This window comes from Cyprinodon variegatus, unplaced genomic scaffold, assembly GCF_000732505.1.
Source record: "Cyprinodon variegatus isolate N-32 unplaced genomic scaffold, C_variegatus-1.0 Scaffold211, whole genome shotgun sequence".
NCBI classification, from domain to species: Eukaryota; Metazoa; Chordata; class Actinopteri; order Cyprinodontiformes; family Cyprinodontidae; genus Cyprinodon; species Cyprinodon variegatus.
Genome location: NW_015150664.1, coordinates 439,186 through 461,553, shown reverse-complemented (window position 1 = coordinate 461,553; position 22,368 = coordinate 439,186). Strand labels below are relative to the sequence as shown.

At 35.4% G+C, this 22,368-nt stretch overlaps 2 protein-coding genes across 3 annotated transcripts in view; one reads left to right on the top strand and one right to left on the bottom strand.

The window, feature by feature from the left end:
• The first annotated feature begins 2,156 nt into the window (after positions 1-2,156).
• uba52 (ubiquitin A-52 residue ribosomal protein fusion product 1) lies at positions 2,157-4,858 on the top strand. Its single transcript, XM_015380317.1, has 5 exons — positions 2,157-2,218; positions 2,637-2,748; positions 4,015-4,101; positions 4,316-4,418; positions 4,701-4,858. Exons 2-5 carry the CDS (start codon positions 2,646-2,648, stop codon positions 4,792-4,794), a joined length of 387 nt encoding a protein of 128 aa, XP_015235803.1. The 5' UTR covers positions 2,157-2,218; positions 2,637-2,645; the 3' UTR covers positions 4,795-4,858.
• A 5,211-nt stretch (positions 4,859-10,069) lies between these two features.
• The window catches only part of homer3 (homer scaffolding protein 3), a 58,931-nt gene continuing 46,632 nt past the window's right edge, over positions 10,070-22,368 (bottom strand). For both annotated transcript variants that reach the window (XM_015380315.1, XM_015380316.1), the window contains 3 exons: positions 15,299-15,409; positions 11,809-11,889; positions 10,070-10,552 (listed from right to left, as the gene is read on the bottom strand). In XM_015380315.1, the coding sequence (XP_015235801.1) occupies positions 10,367-10,552; positions 11,809-11,889; positions 15,299-15,409 (378 nt within the window). In that variant the 3' untranslated portion in view covers positions 10,070-10,366. The remainder of the gene's footprint in view (positions 10,553-11,808; positions 11,890-15,298; positions 15,410-22,368) is intronic.

Genomic DNA, 22,368 nt, shown 5'->3' with positions numbered 1-22,368 from the left:
AGTTTGTCCAGAGATATACCTAAATTATTGCTTGAAAAAGAATTTCCCCACACACGCACAAAAAAAAATGTTTTACACAACCATCAGTTTCAAGAAGAGTGGTTGAGTATTAAAGCTGGATAGGATGATTATGCACACCAACACGTGCTGATCATTTAAAATACCTGTCCTGAGTGTGATCCTTCATACTTTTCATCTCTTGTCACTGATGAATTTCAATAGATGGGTTAATTCCAAGTAAACCCTGTAGTTAAATATGTACAAGACTTGTTTTATTGGCAGGAATGACCATACATGGGCATAGAAAGTTCAACAAACGTTCTTAAAGGATCAAGGATTTTGATGCATTTTTGAAAAGACCCGCCCTCTCCACTTTAAAAAAATGCACATGCACAACCCTGTACGCGCTCCCAAGAGCGTTCACGAGCCCATTTGTCCTTGTGCATGCTCTGTTTAAAAGTTTCTGTTTGCATCACTTATTCAAGCTTACTTTCCAAAAGAAGATTTGCAATTTTTCCACTATGTCATACTCATCACCGGTAAGTGAAAATGGGGACAGGCTCGTACGACGGCCTTAGGTAAACATATCACTAGAATGTTTGACATTTAGGATGACCACTTATTTAGATGATCCACCCTGCAAAAGAAAATCCTCCAATATACCTTTAACTTCAATAAATTAAAGTAAGTAATCTTCTTAAACATCATGCAGTCCACCTGTGCTTAAGTGAACGAGCATTCCCCTCGTTATCCTTTGTCACATTATTTTCTCTGTCTTCCGTTTTGATTTAAAAAAACTTGTCTCAGTAAAAAGTGGTAAATTCATGATATGTTTTCATCCCCTAATTTGTATACTTGTTAATGTACTTGACACAACAGTGTTGAAGAAATCATGGATTAGATGCTGTTATCTAATGTTAATCAACATTGTAATTACTTGACAAGATAGGAGAGCAGACATGGCACAAGCCATTTTATACCATAACGGCCTCCATATAGTTGGACAGAGACAGTGTTGGGTGCGGTTCATGTCTCTACAGTCTGCAGTCTGACCATTAGATGTCACATTGTAGATTAAACGTGAGTTCGACATCAACCAACATGACAAAACATTCTGCTTAATTCCCTTTTAATACAGCACATGTGCACAGTACATCTCCAGACAAAGTCCCTTCATCGCTCTTATCAGCTCTCTCACACATCACATAACAAAATGTTAATGCTGAAACTCTAATTTCAACATTTTATGTAATAACAAAGCGAAGGAGCTGTGATGGAGTGAAAAGAAGTGTTACCATGCTGCTGAACTTTCTATCCATTTTCTGTTCTAGATGCTATTTCAATAGTAACTTGATCTCTGACTGTTCTTTCTTTTGATGAACTAAATTGAGCCAGTCTCCTCTGGATACATACCAGCTGCAGGTATAGTGAGCAATAGTACTGTCATCAGCAAATAAATGTATTTCATAATTGCAGAGTTACATAATATACAATGATGTAGCCTTATTATGTATATTATTGTTTCTAATTAAAACAAATGTAGACATTTAGTAAAAAACTAGTTTGGATAACAACTGACTGATTGTATAAGTCCATGTCAAGTCTGGTGCATTTGTGAAAGTTGTTCATACCTCAGAGAAGATTAGAAATAGGAGAAAAATGGTGAATGCGATATTTTCTACTAAGTCACTCATATGAACGATTTAAGAACAAATTTCTTTGTATGAATGGTTCTTGCATTAGACGTTTGTATGGAGGTTGGAGATGGACAGAAGAACAGAGGCATCCGGTTATTAGTACAGGTGTTAATATAAAAAAAAAAGGATGTTTAGTAGTAGAGAAAAGGGATTTAAAGAATATATGGAGAGGTTAGAAAAGAAAATAGAATTGATAGATAAAAGGAATATTAAAAAGATGTGGTTTATTTCCTAAACTAAGAAAAAAACATAAAAGTTTAGGATATTGTTTAATAATAATATTTTATATCAGATAAAGATATATTGTAGTATAAACTGATTATTGTATATATAGGATATAACTGTGTAGCAGGTAAATATATTAACTAGAATACAGTTCAGTTTTTTTCACAATACATAACGGTAGGTGTCGATAACGACATTCAAGTCGTTTGACAACCTCACAAAGAAGAAGAGGAAGTGACGTAAAATAGTAGCAGCCCTTTCCGCCCCCTTTTCGTTGAGGCTCAGCTAGTGGCCGGGTTAGTACACGTTTTGTCCGAGTATAATTTTATAGTTTTTAGCCACTTTGAAATGTAACATATATAAAACAATGACTTTTGTCGCATATTAAAGAATAAAACACTGTTTCAGTAGTTATATATCATGTGTTTTGGGCAAATAAGGGGTTTTATCGTATCTAAAATGCCCGCTAACGGTAGGCATGTGGCGCGGCCTTTCAGCGAGCTAACTTGGCTAATGGCTAAAATTACATTTCCTTTTTTCCCAAACAAGTTATTTAGGTAACTTGTGTTGTTTTATATTTATTGTGTGACCAAAACGCCTCATTAACTTTTTGTCAGTAGTGTGTACTAATAATATGAATGCTGCCATTTCCGTAGCACTTAAGTATAAGAGCCGGTTGCCTGTAACATTCTAACGCAGATTTGTTTCCCCCAGTCAGCAAACATGCAGATCTTCGTGAAAACGTTGACGGGAAAGACCATTACCCTTGAGGTTGAACCCAGCGACACTATCGAAAATGTCAAGGCAAAGATCCAAGACAAGGAAGGTCGGATAAAAAAAATATTCTTCTTAGAGTCGAAAAGTTGCTAGCTCATTTACTTCTATAGAATTACTGTATGTATGTTAGCAATATTTCAAAAGATGTGAAATGGTAAAATTTTTTCTCTGAAAAATAGATTACATTTTAAATAAAAATGGGTAAAATGATGACTAATGACCCGTCTGTTTTTAAAATTGTAACCACCAAACTGAAAGCCATTGTTAGGTCGTTGCTTTAACTCTATGCTGCATTTATTTTAGGGTAAGTATGTGTTATTGTTTTGAAATGCTGCATTTTCTCTTACAATCTACAGTGCTGTTTTATTTGCTGGCTTCTGAGGTGATTTAGGGATTATTTTGTTAAGTTGGGTTTAAATCACTAGGTGTGAGGAATTAATCAGGGTTCCAACTTGGTTTAGGAAATATTTTTTTTGTCATTAATCAGGTCTTGCCAAGAAATTAAGTATAGAATAATAGAATTATCGTAATTGTGGTCAGTATTTGATTTTAACATTTAGCTGACCCATCCTATAGTTCTTACTGAATCAGTGTATACACCTCAAACAACTAAATTGGGAGGTGAAAGCCTGAGCTCAAATTCTCAAAATCAGCTTCAAGAAAATCCAATTAAAGAATGTACAGCACTGCTGGAATGATGAATGACATGGTCAATGTTAATCCAGATTCGGGGAAAAATCGCAGCTACAGATTTCAATTTTAGCAGACCTACTATAAGTAATTGGTATTCAAATTACTTACTTATATGGTCACTTAAGCCCCCAGCCTGGTTTTAACACATAATAGCAAGTAAGTAAATCAATATTCAAGTTGTTGGCAAAAACTCAATTTCAGTGAAACAAGGGTAGGGGCAGTTTTTAATTAAATGTTTTTTATTTTGTTGTTTTAAATACAGTCAAGAAATAAGGTAAAAATTCTAAATGGAATTGGAAATGCTTAGAAAAGGTATTGCTACTAATTTATAAGAAAATTGTGGACAGATACAGATGGATAAATGGATTTGAATTTGAGATGTGTGTTATATATATATATATATATATATATATATATATATATATATATATATATATAAAATCAGTCTCCTTGGTGTTCATGTGTTTTTAGAGGAAAGGAAAGTGACCTAATGTATCCACATTTTTCACTTACCTGAAACTGTTTGGATTATTTTGATGATGCAGTCTTTTGATCTTATTGATTCTAAAGTTAAGTTGTACAGTTTGTTTAAATGGGATTATCTGTGTGTTTGCATTTGCAGGTATTCCCCCTGATCAGCAACGTCTGATCTTTGCTGGAAAACAGCTTGAGGATGGGCGCACGCTGTCAGACTACAACATCCAGAAAGGTAAGGCGTTTTTATCACAATATGAGCTCTAGGACTTTGGGGGGAAAGTAATTGTCAATCATTTAATCTACAGCATGATTGTCTAGAGGTATCACAAAAAAGGAAAGCATTAACCTTTTAGATTTGTTATTCCTCCTATAAATCAAATGTATTGTTCTAATAAAGGAACTACCAAGATGTTCAATTGTTTGAATTGTTTTTTTCTGTGCACCAGAATCAACCCTCCATCTGGTTCTCCGTCTGCGTGGTGGCATCATTGAACCCTCACTCAGAATGCTGGCCCAGAAGTACAACTGTGACAAGATGATCTGTCGCAAGTAAGTTCAGCCTTTCATAAAACATTGCTTTGTTTAGGCTGAACTCAAAGAATTGAGATTATTTTCAAACCCATGGCATTATTGGAGGTAAATATTCAGAATTAAAACTTACTGAGCTAGAACTGTTAAATTTTCGTTCGTTTTTTTACCTTTAAGTTTTATTAAACAGATGTTTGGTTTAATGCCCTGACTTAAATAATGTTTTTAAAGTTTTATTTTCTAAATATTAAACATCAGTTTATTAAAAAGATTGATAAAGAACGCTTTTTTTCTTTTCTCCAGATGTTATGCCCGTCTGCACCCCCGTGCCGTCAACTGCCGCAAGAAGAAATGCGGACACACCAACAACCTTCGCCCCAAGAAGAAGCTGAAGTAAATTCTTCGGTTGGATTGGCATTCTGTGCCATGTTGTGTTAAAATAAATATGAGAAAATGACAAAGCCAGTCTGGTGTGTGTTATTCGGTATTTTACCTGCCATATGAAGGTGATGTATTTACCTAGAATAGGATGTTGCATTAGAATCATTGTGTTTACCAGATGTTCTCAAATAAAGATTAAAGATGGGTGAGGAGTTTGCATCAGAGTTCTATTCTCAGAAACCTGCACAATATATTATCCTAGATAACTCAAACATTTTCCTGGAAATTTAGCTGTTTAATGGGAATGTTTCCCAACTTAAAAATATTATCTGGTCTAAGCACGTTAGATCATATTTTGGAATTGAGCACAGAATATTTCCTATCCAACACTTCAAAGTAAATAAAACAAATAAATTCTTTCAGAACTGAGAAATGTGCTTTATACTTGAACTGCCAAATGGCTTAACGGCAAAACCAAATAATAAAAACAGGGCTATTGCAGGGCAACATTTTAATGTTTAAAACAGCTCAGTACAAATATGGAATCATCTCATTTTCAAATCCCACAAAAGTCCTCTTTTAACACTGATGGTTCCATCGACGGCTCACTTCTTGGAAAATACTTTAGTCAGACAGGCCTCTACTACATGATAAACAGTTCTGAGGTATTTGGAGTCCTACTTAGAGGTTGAACAAATTTCTAGCAGAAGGAAAGAACATGGAAAAACAAAACTATGGAGATGAACATCGGCTTCCCTCTGGCCAAGTTTGTTCCAGTTCATGTGACTTTAATGTTACATCTTTGGTAATGTGTTTTTTCTAAGCTTGGTGCATGCTTTCTACTCATCCTAAAGTATGAAAGAGGAAATCCTTTTATATTACTGCAGATAATTCATGGCGGCAACTTCCTTTGTGCCTCTTAATGGTTTCTAAAAATCTATAAACCAACACACAAAGGATACAAGGTTTTCTTTTACTTTTCACAAGCAAATATGGAAAGGAACAGCTCATAAAATGTGTGCTACTTCAATTGTGCAGCTTTTGAGAACAAGCTGGTAAAAGGACTTATTTTAAGCAGAGCATCACAAATAGGCAGAAATGGTAATTACTGTACTTGCTGCATAAAATTACCAAAACAATATCATTCACTTTCTTTTGACACAGTTAAACCTAATCCTTGTCAACACCAAACCTAAAAAAAAGTCCAGTAACAGTGCATCCTGCTTGTTCTTTTCTCAGTGTAATATATTATTCTCAAGGTTACTGTGCAGAAGTCAAACAGAAATGAGGCTGTTGTGTTGTGCCTTGACTTTGATGGGCTTTTCCGTGCAAAAGGCAATTCATAATCCATTCCATGGTAAAAAAAAAAAAAAATCACTGAAATATGTATTAATTTACAAACGACTTCAATTCTACAGGCAACTGTGATAGAAGTATTGCTAAATCAGAGACAGTCACATGCACCATATTTGATCTTTAATTTGCCATTCCAATGTGAAACATTTGCGATGTATGATTAATGGCATTTGACCTAGTGAGATTTTTCGCCAAGTATATTTGTCCCAAATAACTAAATGAAAACCTGTTAGACACGTCAAGTTAAAGCGACTTCCATGTCCTTTGAAATGTTCACATTTCTATCTTAAAACAACCAGATTTTATTGGGATTTTGTTTTATAGACTAACACAAATTTGTACTCTACTATAAAGGAATGCAATGATTTGTATTCAGCCCCTAGCTTTGTAATTTTTTTGGTGTGCCTCATACAGTTGCACATTTGGAAAACTTAATTCCTTTCTAATAGCTTAACGACCAGCAAGAGAAACGTCTTAGTGATTCTCAGTTTCTTTAACTAGGCCATTACCTATATATCTATATGCTTTGACCTGAACATTGATGATGTCTGTATTTTTTTTCTGCCACCATGTCTCATCCTGGAGATGTGCTGCATTAGCTTTCAGCCACACTTTGTTTTCCATTTAACGCCAAACAATTGTTATTATGGTCTCATGTGGACTGTATGTCCTACATAGATTTTGATAAACCTTATATCTGATGAAGTTTCTTTTTAGCCAATCCATTCATTTTTCATCATGCTTATCCCTGCTTGGGTCGTGAGTTGTGCTGGTGCCTATTTCCAGTTGTTCATGGGCGGGAGGTAAAACCTGGACCGGCCGCCAGTCTATCGCAAGGCAACATAGAGACAAACACCTGTCCACACCTACAGAGAATTTAGAGAGTCCAATCATCCTAACAGTCATGTTTTTGGACTGTGGGAGGAAGCTGGAGAGAACCCACACATTCACGGGGAGAAAATGCAAACCACTGTGCAGCCCTTTTTAGCAACTATTTCCGTTTAGTCATTCTTTGTAAAAGGAATCTCCCACCTTATCTCCCAATCTTTGCAACTTCTCTTAAGTTACTGCAGGCCCCTACCCTGGTTCACTGATTCATGCTGTCATTGCCTATCAAGCTCAGGGCTGGCATCCCTTACACTAATTGCCCCACAAGCCAGCAGTTTAGCTCTAAATTGGGAGATAAAAAGTCTCAGGACATTCACCCTGAAGAACTGCAGTTAAAGACCACTGCACCAAGGTCTTCACAGAACAGCTGGATATTAATTAATCATAAATCCAACTGATGGAAGAACTCTGGATGGAATTTCAAAATAGTGCTGACGAGTAACAGGTTTTCTTAAGGGGATTTAGTTGCACTATATTTTATTTCAATATATCTTAGTAAACGAGGCTAAATACAAAAGCATGTCCAATTTTAGATTTGGAAAAAAACTATTGCTCGTCTTCCATTTCACAATCATGCATTACTTTGTGTTAGTGTATTTTGTAAAATCTCAATAAAAGGAAATTAAAATAGAAGAAATTTGCAAATTTTGCCGAGAAAAATAAAGTTCAAGATGTAAAAACGAATTTTTCAAACCAGTGTTTGCAGTAACTGGTGCAACTGATTTGTTATGCAGCTTGATACATAAGCTGATTTCACATCTTGATCGGCGTTCTGGTCACCACTGCTCCATCAGCTGCAAAAAGCAGCACCCTATTTGTACCTATACAACTGTCATGAACAAATCAATAACTCATCAGTTGCAGAGAAGCAAAAATCAATGCATTTTGTGCATCTGAAGTTCACATCTTACTCTGACAAGCAAGTCAGCCAAGTACCAGTTTACTACATCTACTGCAGATGTGTTTTTTTTTTAATTTTTTTTTTACCTCAAGCAGTTTGGGGCTGTTCACGCACAGCTTCACATTAGTTGGCAGGTAAAGGGTTTCAGCAGAGCTGATGCAGAGCAATCCTCACAATTATTACTCATATTGTTAATAGTGTTTGTTAAAGTAAATACATAAAGTTAAGCTTGATTCTCTATTTCAGTAAATACTGACAAATGTAAACAACTAAACTTGGCACAGGCATGATGAAATGCAATAAGATGAACTCAACATCAAGGTGAGACAAAAGTTAAGCAAACTCATGCAGATGTTTGTGAAGGAGCTGCAGCTTGAATTTAAATTCAGCACTTAAAAGAAAATAAAATCTTTCTTGATTTCTGGATGCTTAGTGCTGCAGATTTTTCATCCCGGCTGTGCAAGCAACACATCGATGAACATGAATAATAGAATAAGTGGTGAGAAAGAGCAGTTCTTATAAAATATAAACAGTTTTGTGCTGGCGGTCCTCAGAAGAGAAAGAGCTGGAGTTGAATGGGTTGCATCTCTAAGTTTGCTGATGCTCAGGCTGGTGTGATCCTGCTGCCTGTGGATGGTGGTGAGCCGCTTCAAATCAAGGTCTTTGCCTTCATGTTTCCAAACTGGACTCTCTGCTGGGTGCATCTCCACAGAGTCATGGCAATGCAGGTGTTTCACTTATGTACGTCAATAAATTGAAATATTCCTATAATTCACTAACAGAAACAAGTAGATTTAAAACTAAATGCTGTTTTTCTACAACCACATATAAGGAATTCAGGCTTTTGTTTTAATATTCTGAAGACATCAGTCTAAGCTACAGTATGAGAAAGAAAAGCATTTCACTCTCTTTCTAGTTTTCTTGAACCACACATCTTGAATTTTGATGAAGCACTGATGTAACTTTCACCCTTAGAGTTATTGTACTGTCTGTCCAGACATGCCCGACTGGTATAAATGTGTACATGCAGCACTGGCGAAAACAGAGCTGCGCTTTCCCTGGCCTCGTTTCAAACTCACACTCAAGGTTTTTGTGTATTACAGAGTTTCATTATCACTCTGTGCTCTCAATTATGGAGAATAAACCAACACATCAAGGTCCATCAATGAAGTTTAAGCAAAATCATTACCGTTTGTTGGAAATTTAACATGTAATCTTCTAAAAAGATATTTTCCATTACTTTCTGTAAATGAGGCTTCACGTTATTAATTTCGGATCATTAATTTGATTAGTGTGAACATATTAAGCTAAAAGGCTGTCAACCCTTAGTTCCTCTTTTTACTTTAACCTCTCTTAAAGGGCCTCACTTATAAAAAGGATTTAAAACAGTACGACCTTCTTTGATGCTGGAGTGATTTTTATCTCAAAGGAAAGTTCACGGATGTTTCTTTCCAAATGCTAATTTGAGTTGGCACTGTTGTTGAGTGAGTCATGCAGATGCAAACACATTAAGCAGTGCACATAGTGATAAGAAATATCTAAAAACTAGATGCACTTGATTCGTTTTCAAAGTGATCCCAAACCCAAATTCCCATTTTCTTCCAAATTGTATTCCTAATATACTTGATAATTGTCAGTTAACATGACCATTATCATACAATGTTTATTTGGTATCTCAAGGAAGGTTTGGTTATATTTAATCAAAATAATACTTGTCTGTTAAAAGATTTTAAAATATCGATCAATTAAACACAGAGGGTTTAAAGACAGTGCAGGGGATTGAAATGCAAATGTCTTTAGGAATTTGCAGGAGTGAAATTTGATGGAAAAAAATAAATATTTTTGTACTGACACTAGCATGAGAGTGTGCATATTCCAGATTCACAATGATTGTTTTCCACCAGAATCAAAGGAAAGTTAAGACACTGCAGACAGATACCAAACAGAGGTGGTGAAACTACAGGCTCTGTTTATGGTTAATAGTTTTCTTTTTAAGTTTGATTGTTTGTTCCAATAAGGGGTAATGTGATCCAGATTTGATATGATTACTATATTTCTTAAGTCATCATTAACACCTAAAAGTACCTTAAAATTTAGTGCAAGTATAAATATATGTCTGTTATTTGTAAATGAGGCCCCAGTTTAGTTTTTTTAGTTTAATACTACAGCATCAACAGCTATAAAGGCTTCCATTCTTTAGCTGACAGATCTTCATCACTCAGAGTGACTAGTCAGTAGTGGCAGGTAATACAAAGGACAGCGAGTCACTGAAAAAGGTAATGTCAATCACTCATTCTCCCAGAAACAGAAAAAAAACCTCAGTCTGACTTCCACCCTATCTCTTTGATCTTTGCTCTTCTGTTGCTCCAGTTCAGCACTAATCAAGGTTTCCATGGAGGACATGAGCACAGACTGTGGAGATGCATCCCAGCTCCAGCTGTGGCTACTTATCGATCAGTTTTGCTAAGCTTTCTCTCAGGCCTTTCAGGTCACCAATTTTGACATCCAGAACCCCAATGATTCGGTGGATTTCAACTCCTGACTGTTCCTGCTCCTCGCGATTCGTGGCCAGCGTTTTTTCAGCGCTCTGAACACGACCCTCCAGCTCGGTGTTTCGTCTCTCCAGATCCTGCAGAAACATTATTTGTACAGAGAGAAAGACATCTTTCAAGACTTTTTTGCTTCAAGAAAAAATCTAATAATTAACATCATTATAATATATATACCCGGTATATATACACATTTATATATATATAATTACCACAAAAGTAACAACAATTGACCCTGGTGAGTGACAGGCAAACTGATAAGAACATAAAAAAACACTTTAACTTTGTAATCAATTAACACACTGCATTAGTTGCAACTACGATGTGCTTAAACAACTCTCTTAAATGTGAAATGCTTTTAATGAGGAAAGAAGACAAACAGCTATTTTAAAAGGAACCAAAAACTACAACGCTAATAAAAGGGAGCTATATTTTTTTATCAAATTTATGTCTTATTTGGTCTGTGAGTAAGAGCAACACTTCTATCAGGTAACAGGAAGGCTATACATTTTTTTTAAGCCATTCAACCTCTGAACTCCATCTCTCATATATCAGGAATGATGTTGAAATGTTAGAAGCTTTAGTAAATCAGTTAACATAATAATCTAAATTCTCTTTCAAACACAGAAAAACTGAATTTTTTTTATGCTAGGCACTCTGATAACAATGATTAATATTATGCAAAATAATTGAGCTAATATTATCACGAAAGGCCAAAGCTGTATAAGAACAAAGTATAACTGTTTTTATAAAGTTATCCTTGTTTAGGAGGTTTATTAAAACAGTTTATATAGCTGTGCTTTATGGAATGAGGGTCTAAAAATATGGCCAAGAATAAATTGTCAATTGAACACAAGGACTACAGAGGTCGAAAGCGATCATCCATAATTCATACCTGACACACAGCTAAGAAAGACAGACGACCTAATAGAGACTATGCAATATGCATCAGTTGCAGTCTGCAACATTAATAAGGAAATTCAGCATAATATGCTGTCCTTGAAGCCCTCAGATCACCTCCTCTGATTCAAGACAACATAAACCATTTATTTTACCCTTTTAAATTCTCAACAGTTTCTTGTGAGTCAATGTCTGGTTTAAAATACATTTAGAGCATCAAGATGGACCACAGACACTATAACAAAGAGAGAGTGTGATGGTGCAAAGCATGATTACAGAACCTCCCTTTGTTTAGTGAAGTGATACAAATTATGCTGTAACTGATTTTCTTACTCTTCAAATATCAAATTACCAAAACTTCAACTAGAAATACATAAACATTTTTAATTTGATAAATAAGCAGAAGTTTAAAAGGAGAACTTGTAATCAAACTAACCTTAAGTCTTTGAATGACTTCGTCCTTCTCCTTTTCCAGTTCCCCCACATCTGTTTTCCTGCTCTGTAAATTTTGAATCTCCTGCAGTCAGAGAAATGATATTAAAACATTGCCAAAGCAACCATTAATGAGGAACTGAACCATCTAAATGGACTGAAGTTGTACAGATTTCTTAGTGTTCAACCACTCAAAGTGAGTTGCTGTGAGGGACCAAACTTAAATAAGAATAAAAAGTGTTCAAAAATTGATTTACCAGTGTCAAAAATAGTTAACAAAGGCTCAAAAGTAACAAAAAATAACTTAAATAATAAAAAACATGGATCTGGGCCCAACTCGACTGAGGTCAACTGAAGAGGAACCAACTCAAACAAAAAAACTGACCTTCTGATAAAGTACATAGGCTGCTTAAATAGGGGTGGAATAACCTAAACTTTCCACATGAGGGAGGCACAATATAAAAGAGAAGCAATAAATAAAAAAAGTCCATACAAAGCTAAAACATAAATAAAACTCTCACTTAGCACAATTAATTGATTAAGGTGACAAAATAACTAAAGTAAACTTAAACAAAATCCCCCCCCTCAGCTCTTGGGAAAGTGGTTTGTTCCTGGATGCTTCCACCTCCAGCTGATCTGCATTTGCAGAACTGTGAAATTAAATAAACTTTGCGGTGGTAGAAGGATCCACCACAGTTGCACTAGGGTTAAATTCATCCAGTCACACTCACAAACATGCAAACCTTCATATATCAATTCAAAGATATATAGGCAACTTTAGGTTAAGTGCCTTGCCTAAAGGGACCTGTGGCAAGAACACATTAGGACTTAGTGTGTAACTGGGAAGATGGATGTCCGTTATAAATGGATTTTGCTTGTTTATTTCCTACTCATAAAATATCCCTTTAGTGTGTATTTTATCTGTGTAGTTAGTTTATGTTTTTCAATTAATCCTAACTTGATCAAGCTGATTATTTTATTTGATTAAGTTGTGATACAACATTTAAGTATCGATAACTTGATATTAACATTTAATAGTGTTGTTTGTAGACCAAAACGGCAATACTGATGATCCGTACAATGATATGAAGGGCGTCCGCATTACATAGTTTTTATAAAAAAACCTCCTCCATTCAGAGGACTCTGGGTTCGCTCAGTGACTGAGGGAGAAAACAGGATTGACATATATAAGAGAGTGACTGAGTATTGGAACAGTGCTTTTTTTGTTATGGACAGCTGCAGAAGTTTGAATGGATTGATACAGCTGTGCTTCAAGCCAGAAGGTTTCTAAGCTGCTTCCAAAGTGGGTGAAGCAGGAGACTAGATAGGGAAAGGTATGACCACTCCACAGCATCTCTACTGTGTTTGGAAAATTTTGAGAAGGACATGTTTTTTTTTATTTTGTTCCCTCATTGCTTGGTTGTTCAGTAAAAAACTACTAGGAGAAGCTGTCAGCGAACGTATCTAGAGTGTCTCACCTGGAGCAGAGAGAGAACATTAGCTGGTATCGGGCCAAGATAGGTATCCCTGCCAGAATTTGTATCCCCTCCCCGGGAACACGCACACAGTTCACTCCGCCTCAATTCCAACCTACTAAACGTGAGATGTCTTATCTTCATAAAAGATGAGCATTATTATTTTATTCTTCACGTCACATGTTATAGCAGAATATCACCAGCGATATTGTTTAAAAAAATATATATATGAGAGCGTTTGCTTCAAAAACAGGACGCTGGGAACAGTGTAAACTCCTTTCTCTGAAAGCCAACGACTCCTTCGTTTCAACATGTTCTATAAAAAAAATGATCTCATCGTTTCACATTGTCTAAATGTTCTCATCTCATTGAAAACTGTTGTCAAACACATTCTTATAATAAAAATCAAATAGTATATTGGAGTGTACATGTACATATTATAGGCTACACACAGTAGAAATATTACTCTATCCTATATTTAGTGCTTAAATATATATTTGTGTTTTATATTAACTTACAATTTCTGTATGTTGTACTAAACCTATGGAATTAAGGCGGAATGAACTCAAGGAGCTCCTACTCTGTGCTCTGTGCTCCCGGCGAGAGGATACAAATTATGGCGGGGATGAGCCAGACACGGGTGGATTGTTATCAAAAACCTGCTGATGTCGGTCCCATAGCTTCCACTTCCAGCTCCATATCCATCCCGAGATGTTGTTTAGGGGAGAGAAATAAAAAAATAACTGATGTCCCAGATGATGATGCAAAGCTTACTGTTTGTAACTCCTGTAATACCGAAGTCAGAACATTGGTAATACCATGATAATAACATGGCTCTATATTCTATGTTAGGTGTTTTATAGGTTTGTGGTTTTAACAGAAGGATCAGAAGAATTGATGCTTTGTTTTTTTTTTCTTATTGAGGTGGTGATGTTTCACATTGACTTAGAGCTGGAAACACACAGATCTAACAACCCTGGCAGTTAAAGGCGGGTGGAGTTCCTGGCTAAAACTTTAAGACTATAGTAAATGATTGAAGCCTGATTCTAAGCAGAGACTCCCAGACTTCCCTCGGCCTAGATGCCTCCTCCATCGCCTTTGGGGGAAGACAGAGGTGTTCCAGGGCCAGCAGAGAGACATAGTCCTTCCAGGGTCGACCTCTAGGCCTCCTCCCAGGACATGCCTGGAACACCTCCTGAGGGAGGCGTCCAGGGAGCAAAGGTGTCTGAACCACCTCAGCTAACTCCTCTTGATTGTGAAGCAGAAATGGCTTTCTTTAGAGCCTCTCCTGTTTGACTGAGCTCCTCACCCGATCTCTAAGGCAGTGCTCAGCCAAGCAGAGAAAGCTAATTTCAGCTGCTTTTATCCATTATCTCGTTCTTTCAGTCATCATCCAGATTTCGTGACCATAGGTGAGAGTCGGAACTTAGACTGACAGGTAAATTGAGAGCTCTAAAGGTTATTGCGCTTCATCAAACACATCTTATTTTATTTTATTTTTTTAGCTAAACAACTAAAAGATATTAACCTGGTATAACATTTAATGCTGCTCACGGGACATTTTTTCAATGTTTTCAGGACAGAACTAACCAACACCTACAGGTTTGTTTTAAACAGCAGATAGATCAATTTCTCTAATAACATTAAAACTAGAAAACTCATTTATTCCCCTTTACTTTATGTCCAAGTTCATTTACAAACACTTATTTGCCAGATTAATTGTATTACTATTGACCCAGAAATATTTTTTTTTTCCTAGGGATGATTTAGAGATAAATTACTCAAACTGACACTTGCTCTTTTCTATCCCTATCCATTCACAAATGATTGATTTATGAATGTTTCAGGAGACGTTTCCACAGGGAGGAGATGAAGGTTTGCTCATCTAGCTCACTGCTGGCAGGGTATTATGTATGCCTTTGTATTAATGGGCTAGCTTTCCACTCTTAGATTTTCTTTAATAAGATGGCAAATAGATTTGGACAGCATGCAGTGGAGGGGGAGGGATTGGTTTCTTGCCTGCTCTTTGGCTCTCAGCAAGGCTTCCAGCTCCTCCAACGCCCGACTCAGCTCCTCTTTACCAGGCTGACCAGCGGCAGGACGCCCCAGCTGGGCCTCCAACTCAGCCACCTGGAACACAAAAACACCACAAAGACATGCGTTGAAATATCACCTGCCTGAGAACCCACACTGAGGCAATTGATTTTTAGAAAATCTTTATTTATAGATGCAAAGATTATTAGGATATAAGGTGTCAATTTTTAAGCCAAATAATGGATGGATGGATGGATGGATGAATGGATGTTTAAACAAAACAAAATGTTAAAAGAAACTGATTAGAAGAATTCATTAAAAAAAATAAGGAACTTGATGATGTTAACAACGTCTTTAAAATATGTTTAACAACTCTCAGTTCAATTGACCGGTGGAGCTTCAGGTTCAGTTATATCTTGTTGGAAATAAAAGCATTGTGAAAAAGCACATTTTGGGTTCTGTTTGTACTGTTGAACACTGAATGTGAGCTGCTCTCTTTGTTTATTCTCTAGGCCTGTTTTTAATCATTCTGCTTGAAAATGACACGTAAAAAAATGTATTGAATAAATCTTAGGAACTACAAAGTTTATTGTTTAATACCAAAATGAAAGTTACACCCAAAATAATAATCTACAGGTCTGATAATCCACACTCATGTCACTGGGTTACAAGAACACAGCAGAAAGTTAAAATTTTTTTTTCAAAAACTCTGACCAACTGCTATACTAAAGTTCCTATTAAAGTTAAAATAAGTAGAGATGTGTGTTGATAAGAAACAGACAGCCATTTTGGCACAGTGGCATTTGGCATTACAAAAGTTCTTAGGCATTTATTTTCTTCTGTTTTTCCCCTCTTATATCTCACCATAGGCAGCATGTGTTCTGCTGCAAAAATATTTTATTTAACTTACTCTCACTTTTTTTGCTTTCCTCTCTAGGAAATTTTACATGTAATACTTCGCTAAATCACTAAATAGAGAAACCAAACTAGTATGGGTGTTTTCAATGAGGAGAAGTTAATAATCAATATCAAGCAACCAGTTTTTTTTTGACTCAGAAACGTCAAACAACCTGGGGATCAAAAAACTGTAATGCAGCTCTGCTTGCATGACACAACCTTGTCATTAGCAAAAAGATCAAAGGACACATCAGTTATATTTTGCACAAATCATGACTGTAAATAAAAAAAGATGTTGTTTCTAAGACAGAACCTAGTTGCACAGCTTTGAAACACTAACATAAAAGAATAAAATAACATTCAGTTAAACTGCTATAGAATGTCCATTCAAAAGCTACTTTGCTGTCTCCCAGTAAAGTTACTTGTAATGCTAAGTTAGATTGGTTTACACTGGGTGTCCAAACCTTCTGCCAAACATGCCAAAACCACAAAGTGCAAGGAACTCAGGTCTTAGTCTTAGTCACATTTTAGTCATTAAGATATGTGATAGTTTTAGTCGGTTTTAGTCTACTAAAACTTAAAAAGGTCTAGTCTAGTTTTAGACAGTTTTATGTTGCAAAAAAAGTTAACCTTTGCAAAAAAGTTAACCTTTACAATTTGTAATGACAACTAGATTCTTTACCAGACTGAAAGCTCTTGCCTAGATACTACAATTGCTGGGTATAGAATGCTGCCGTGCAGTTCATCATTGCTGTGGGGCAGAAAACTTTGAATTATAGAATTCAAATAAACTTTTTTATGAAATAATGCATAGATCTAGTTAAACACATCATATTGGTTAATATAACAGACAGACAAGCTGACGAAATGTACAATAAAGGAATGGTTTTAGACAACAAAGGTTTCCATTCAAAAGCAAACACTTTCTGGTCTACTATGAATTATGCATTACACACAGATCAATCAATCTTTATTGCTCCAAAAAAGCAAAGAACAAAAAAATATTTCTTTCTACTTTGGCAATTATGGTTTTATTTCTTCAATTTGCCCCTTAGTTACCACCGCTCAGGGGTCAAAGTAGATTTAAATTCACAGGGTTCGGATATAACAAAATACACAGAGAACCTACATAATTGCCTTGTAATTCAATGGCAATCCAGACCTAAACTGTATGAACATGTGAACTAAAATGTTGAAATATTTAAAGGAAACAGAGAAAATGTTTTAATGAAATTTCAAGGAAACATTTACATCATATTTGAATAGATAGAAATGAGAACTAAGAGAAAGAATTCTTCAAAAATATATGTACCTTTTAACCTGGCTCTTTATCCAAAAACAAACAGAAGGCAGTGAGATACAGTATTTTCTTTGGGTATAATTTAGGGATCCCTTTTGGCAGAAGTTAAAGAATGTTTAGCATCACCTTTTGTGAGCTGGAAGAAATTAAATCTTGATAGAAGTATTGTTTAACGCTTGGCAGAAGATGATCAGCCACATTTAGTTTATTAAGTAGCGAGGGCAGGAAGAGACACACGGCTGAGAGCAAACCGGTGTTCTGTCAGACACCCATACCCTTCAGGATTATTTTGACCCTGCTGATGCTGCCATGATCCATCAGTTATCATACAGAATGAGCACCGCTGCACGGCAGGTGGGCTCAAACAGAACACAGCAGCACAGCTGATACTGCCTAGCAGATTACAGCACAATGATGCTCAAAACTCTCAAGTTTTCTTCAACAAAGATCATTGTTTAGCTTGTCAGTTCTTGTTATCGTCATGAAAAAAAGGAACGTCAACAAAATAATTTCTTCATCGTCATCCTTGATGAAAACAACACTGCACATGATTAAGAGTAGCTCTGAAAGAAAGATGATGTTCTTAGCAAAAGGATTATAATAATTACAATCATTGCAAACAAATTAACAATAACAATAACTATGAATCATGTTTATAGTCCTTTTTACATACATGTATCTCAATGTGCTATAAGCAAAAGTAAAAAAAAGAAAGAAAAAAAGCTAAAAAATGAAAAGCTGAATTAAATAAATAATAAAGAATACAACCTGGAAAAATCCCTTTCTCAGCTCTAACCAACCAGCCAGAGTTTAGTTTGGAAACTGAAAAGAGCCTTTGTCAGACAGCTCTAAACTGCTGGATTCCTCAACTCCTCGCAAAAAGCGCTTGATCCAAAATATTGGATATCAAGTATACAATGCTTTTTAGTAAACAAGTACATAACATCTATGATTACCATTTAATGGAGGAAATGAAACTGAGGTGATTGCGAACTGTATAATATTTTCACTAAAAGGGATTTATTTAAAGACCTAGTGTCATACTGAACCCCTCAGCAGATGGCTGCTCACCCTGAGCCTGATTTTACTGGAGGTTGCTTCCTGTTAAAAGGGAGTTTTTCCTCTTCACTGTCACTGCGTGCATGTTCTGTTTCAGGGATTGCTATAGCGTAAATGACACAATGCAAGCGAACGCCTACTGCCATCACATGATCATCCAGGAAGAATAATTCCTGCAGAGATTGTGATGCGATGCAATCAGCTGGTTTTCCTTAAATAGAGAATAGAGTTTGTTCTGGTTGAATTGTCTCTGGAAAATGTCTTGAAATGACGTTTTCTGAATTGGTGCTATATAAATAAACTTAATTTAACTAATAATATTCATTCATACTGCAGTTACACACACTACTGTAAATTGTAAAAAAAGAAAACTTTTAGTATTATAAAACCATTATTAAAGCATTAATCAGCTAATCCCACACAAAAATGTTACTGATGGGATTTTCACATGTGATGAACATCTTTTATTCTCTGAATATCACTTAGCTGCATCCACGCACACTCCATAGAGAATCTGCAACAACAAAAAAAAAAAAATCAAGGGCATCTTTTTTTCTTCATGCATGCTTTCATCCCTTTTTACCCTCTACTTGAATATACAGATAAACAACGCTACACACACACACCAATGGAAATTATTCAAAGGAAAAAGAGCCTTTCTGCCTGAGGGCTCAGAACCAAATCCTAGAAGACCTCTCTAACAGAGGGATGTGACCTGGCAAAAGATTTTCATGTAAACTGATTTGCCCAATTTGACCCACTTCCCTGAGTTTGACACATTAATGGAAAATTTTGAAGAATCTGAGTGACAACAAAACAAGGACAAGCTCTACATCCTCACAATGTGACATCACTCAAGAACCTGCAATCAGAGCCCTCTGACTGGGTTGGGGGTTTGAATCCCTCTTGTCTTTGGTTACCGCAGATCTGTGTGGCAGTAATCAGCTTAAGATGTTCAACTAATTGGATCCCAAGTGTTTACAGAGTTTGAATTTGCAGCAATTAACAGAAAAAGAATTTAATTTAGATAAAGCTTTAAATAAAATAAAAATATGAGGAACTGTGTGGAAGATGCATAAAGATGTTAGAAATTGTTCTATTGTTTGTTTAAGTTGTGTCGTTCCTTCTGTTCCTTACGTGTAGTTATTTAGTTTTCTTTACCAAATTCATTTCATTCAATATGCTAAAAATAACAATTAAACATAAAAATAAATCTTTTCACCCCATGAATTGAAAGGAAGTAGGAAGAAGAATTATCATATAATCATAGCATATATAATTTATGGCCAATGAAGGCAAGAGTGACCAAAAATATACATTTTGAATTCTGTTGGTAAAAAACAATATAACCCTTTAGGTCCCAATAAGCCATTTGTCTTATTTTGAAGTGGTCAGAATCAGTAACCTCACAGGCCTTCATCATGTTTAACAACTAATCATTTTATTTTTTATACCCAACATACTTTACAAAATGTTTCTTTTTGATGGTTTGTTAAGTCTTTTAAACTCTGACCTTTGAATTATTCTTACTTTAAATGCTTTTTAAGGTTAAGGGCTGTTTGCCACACAGTCTTTGTTGTGATGTGACACAAGGAAAAATGGCAGACACAAATTTCTATTAGACTTTTTGGGCATTTTGTTTTCAGCAGCCTTTTACAAACGCGATTTGATCCAGTTTTTTAGATGATTCTATTAAAACATCATAAAGTTTAAAATAAGTGAAGTATTTTATCCCCAACAAGGTCATGCTCAAAAAGCTATAAGCTGGGTAATGTTTCTCCTTGTTTTATTGATTAACTTGTGTTTATTATACCTGCAGGGTTTTAACAAGAAGAGGGGAGGGGTGTGTCATCATTATGCTCTGCACCACATTAAGAGATGCTAATAAACACTATTGATTGTGGGAAAAGGGTGATTAAGTTAAAAGCAAAGATGACTACATAACCAGTCTGTTGGTGATTACACTGCAAAAAAATCTATAGAAGTAATTTTTTTCTTAAAATAAGTGCTTGAATTTAGGAGGTGAGATACTTTACAAATGGAACAGGGCAATTTACGTTTAAAATAAGAAAAAAAAATTGCATTGTCTTATTTCAAGTGCATATTATCTAACTGTCTTATTTTAAGAGTAAAAATATGCTTTTACCTTCTTACATTAAAGGTAAATAAACTTAATTTAAGAACTTTTTACGTTTTTGAAGTGTATGCACTAATGGAGACTTGATATTCTCTAATGTTTGTTTGATTTGAGAAATATGTTTATCTGCAGAATATAAAGAACAAAAAACATGCAGAGGATCTCACTGCAACCTTCAGCTAAGTGATCTCATAACTCACACCGCGGCTATCATTTTAGGGGTACAACATGATCTGAAAAAAATATATATACTTTTAATAATATCAAAGAACCTTTGATGTAATTAAGAATACAAATAGATAAATGTAAAATATAATATTATTACAAATAATCAATACAATAGATTATTTTTAGCAGCCAAGGTAATAACTATTGAGTTTTTGTTTTTTAATTAAAAACAGCTGAATCCTCCGATTTCTATTTCTTTTTTTGAAAAAAAGAAATGTATTCTTGGATCAGAATTTACAAGTGTTATGTGTAAAATCATACACATGTCACGTGTATGATTTTAGGAATATTTACATAATTAATTAAATAATCTATCAAGAACTGAGTATTTCAGTTTTAAAATCAATTTTGAATCATTTAAGGATACAAACCTTTTTATTAAGAAGGTGCTTAATATGATCTCCATCTATTACATTTGATCTTTAAGGTTATTTACTTCTACACACCTCCATATCTCCAAAAAACTAAACTAAAACTGCTTTCGTGTAGCTGGATTCAATCCAAACCTCTTTATAACCAGTTTGTCATTTTTCAGTTTTCCCTGAGCTGATTAGGTGAAAATCTTCATTGTGTATCAAGGTATGGAGTCTTTCTTTTTCTCTGTGCCAACATTTCCAGTTGCTCTCTCTTTTAAATTTGCCCCCTCTCTTCCACAGACGGTTTCAAAGGAGCGGTTTAGAGATTCCTCACCATTCTCCGCCGCATCCACACCTCGCTCCAGAAAACCTTGGCAGGTTGAGAGAAAGGATTGTCCACAGTCTTAGAAGTTTCAGTCCCTTTGCATTATGCTCTGTGTGTGTGTGACTGTGTGTGTGAACCACAGCTATTGTCCCAAGAGGCACAAGTTCATTCCTGAGCTCCACACAAACTTTTACAGGCAGGAAAAACAATGAAGTCGTTTTCAATTAATGTTCCTTAGAACAGTTAAATCTTAAAACTAAATGGTTGATGGAGCAGAGGTAATAGATGCCTCTTGTGCCAAAGAAGCAACAAGATTCCCCAAAAACTTCTTAAGCAATGAAAGCCCAAATGTAAGCACATATAAGTAATAAAAAAACTAAAATAGTGAGATGAATTACAATCGTCATCAGATTTTTGAGTTTTGTAGAAACAAAAAAAAATGGAGAGAAAAAAGGATTTGGTAGTCTATGATATCTAATCCATTTTCATCTTTTTGTTTCCCCAACTGATATTCAGATTAGTGACAGAAATCAAGAATGTCAGGAAGACTGGTAGGAACATTTGGCCTCTCAAGATGTATTTGCATGAATAAATTTGTTCCTAAATCTTTTGTACACTGCAAAAACGATGTAGAAATAAGCAAAAATGTCTTAAATTAAGTGTAATTAAGGTAAATAAGATAATCTGCCAATGGAATTTGTTTTTTTGATTCTTAACCCTGTAATGCCAAATGTATCGTATTTGATACATACG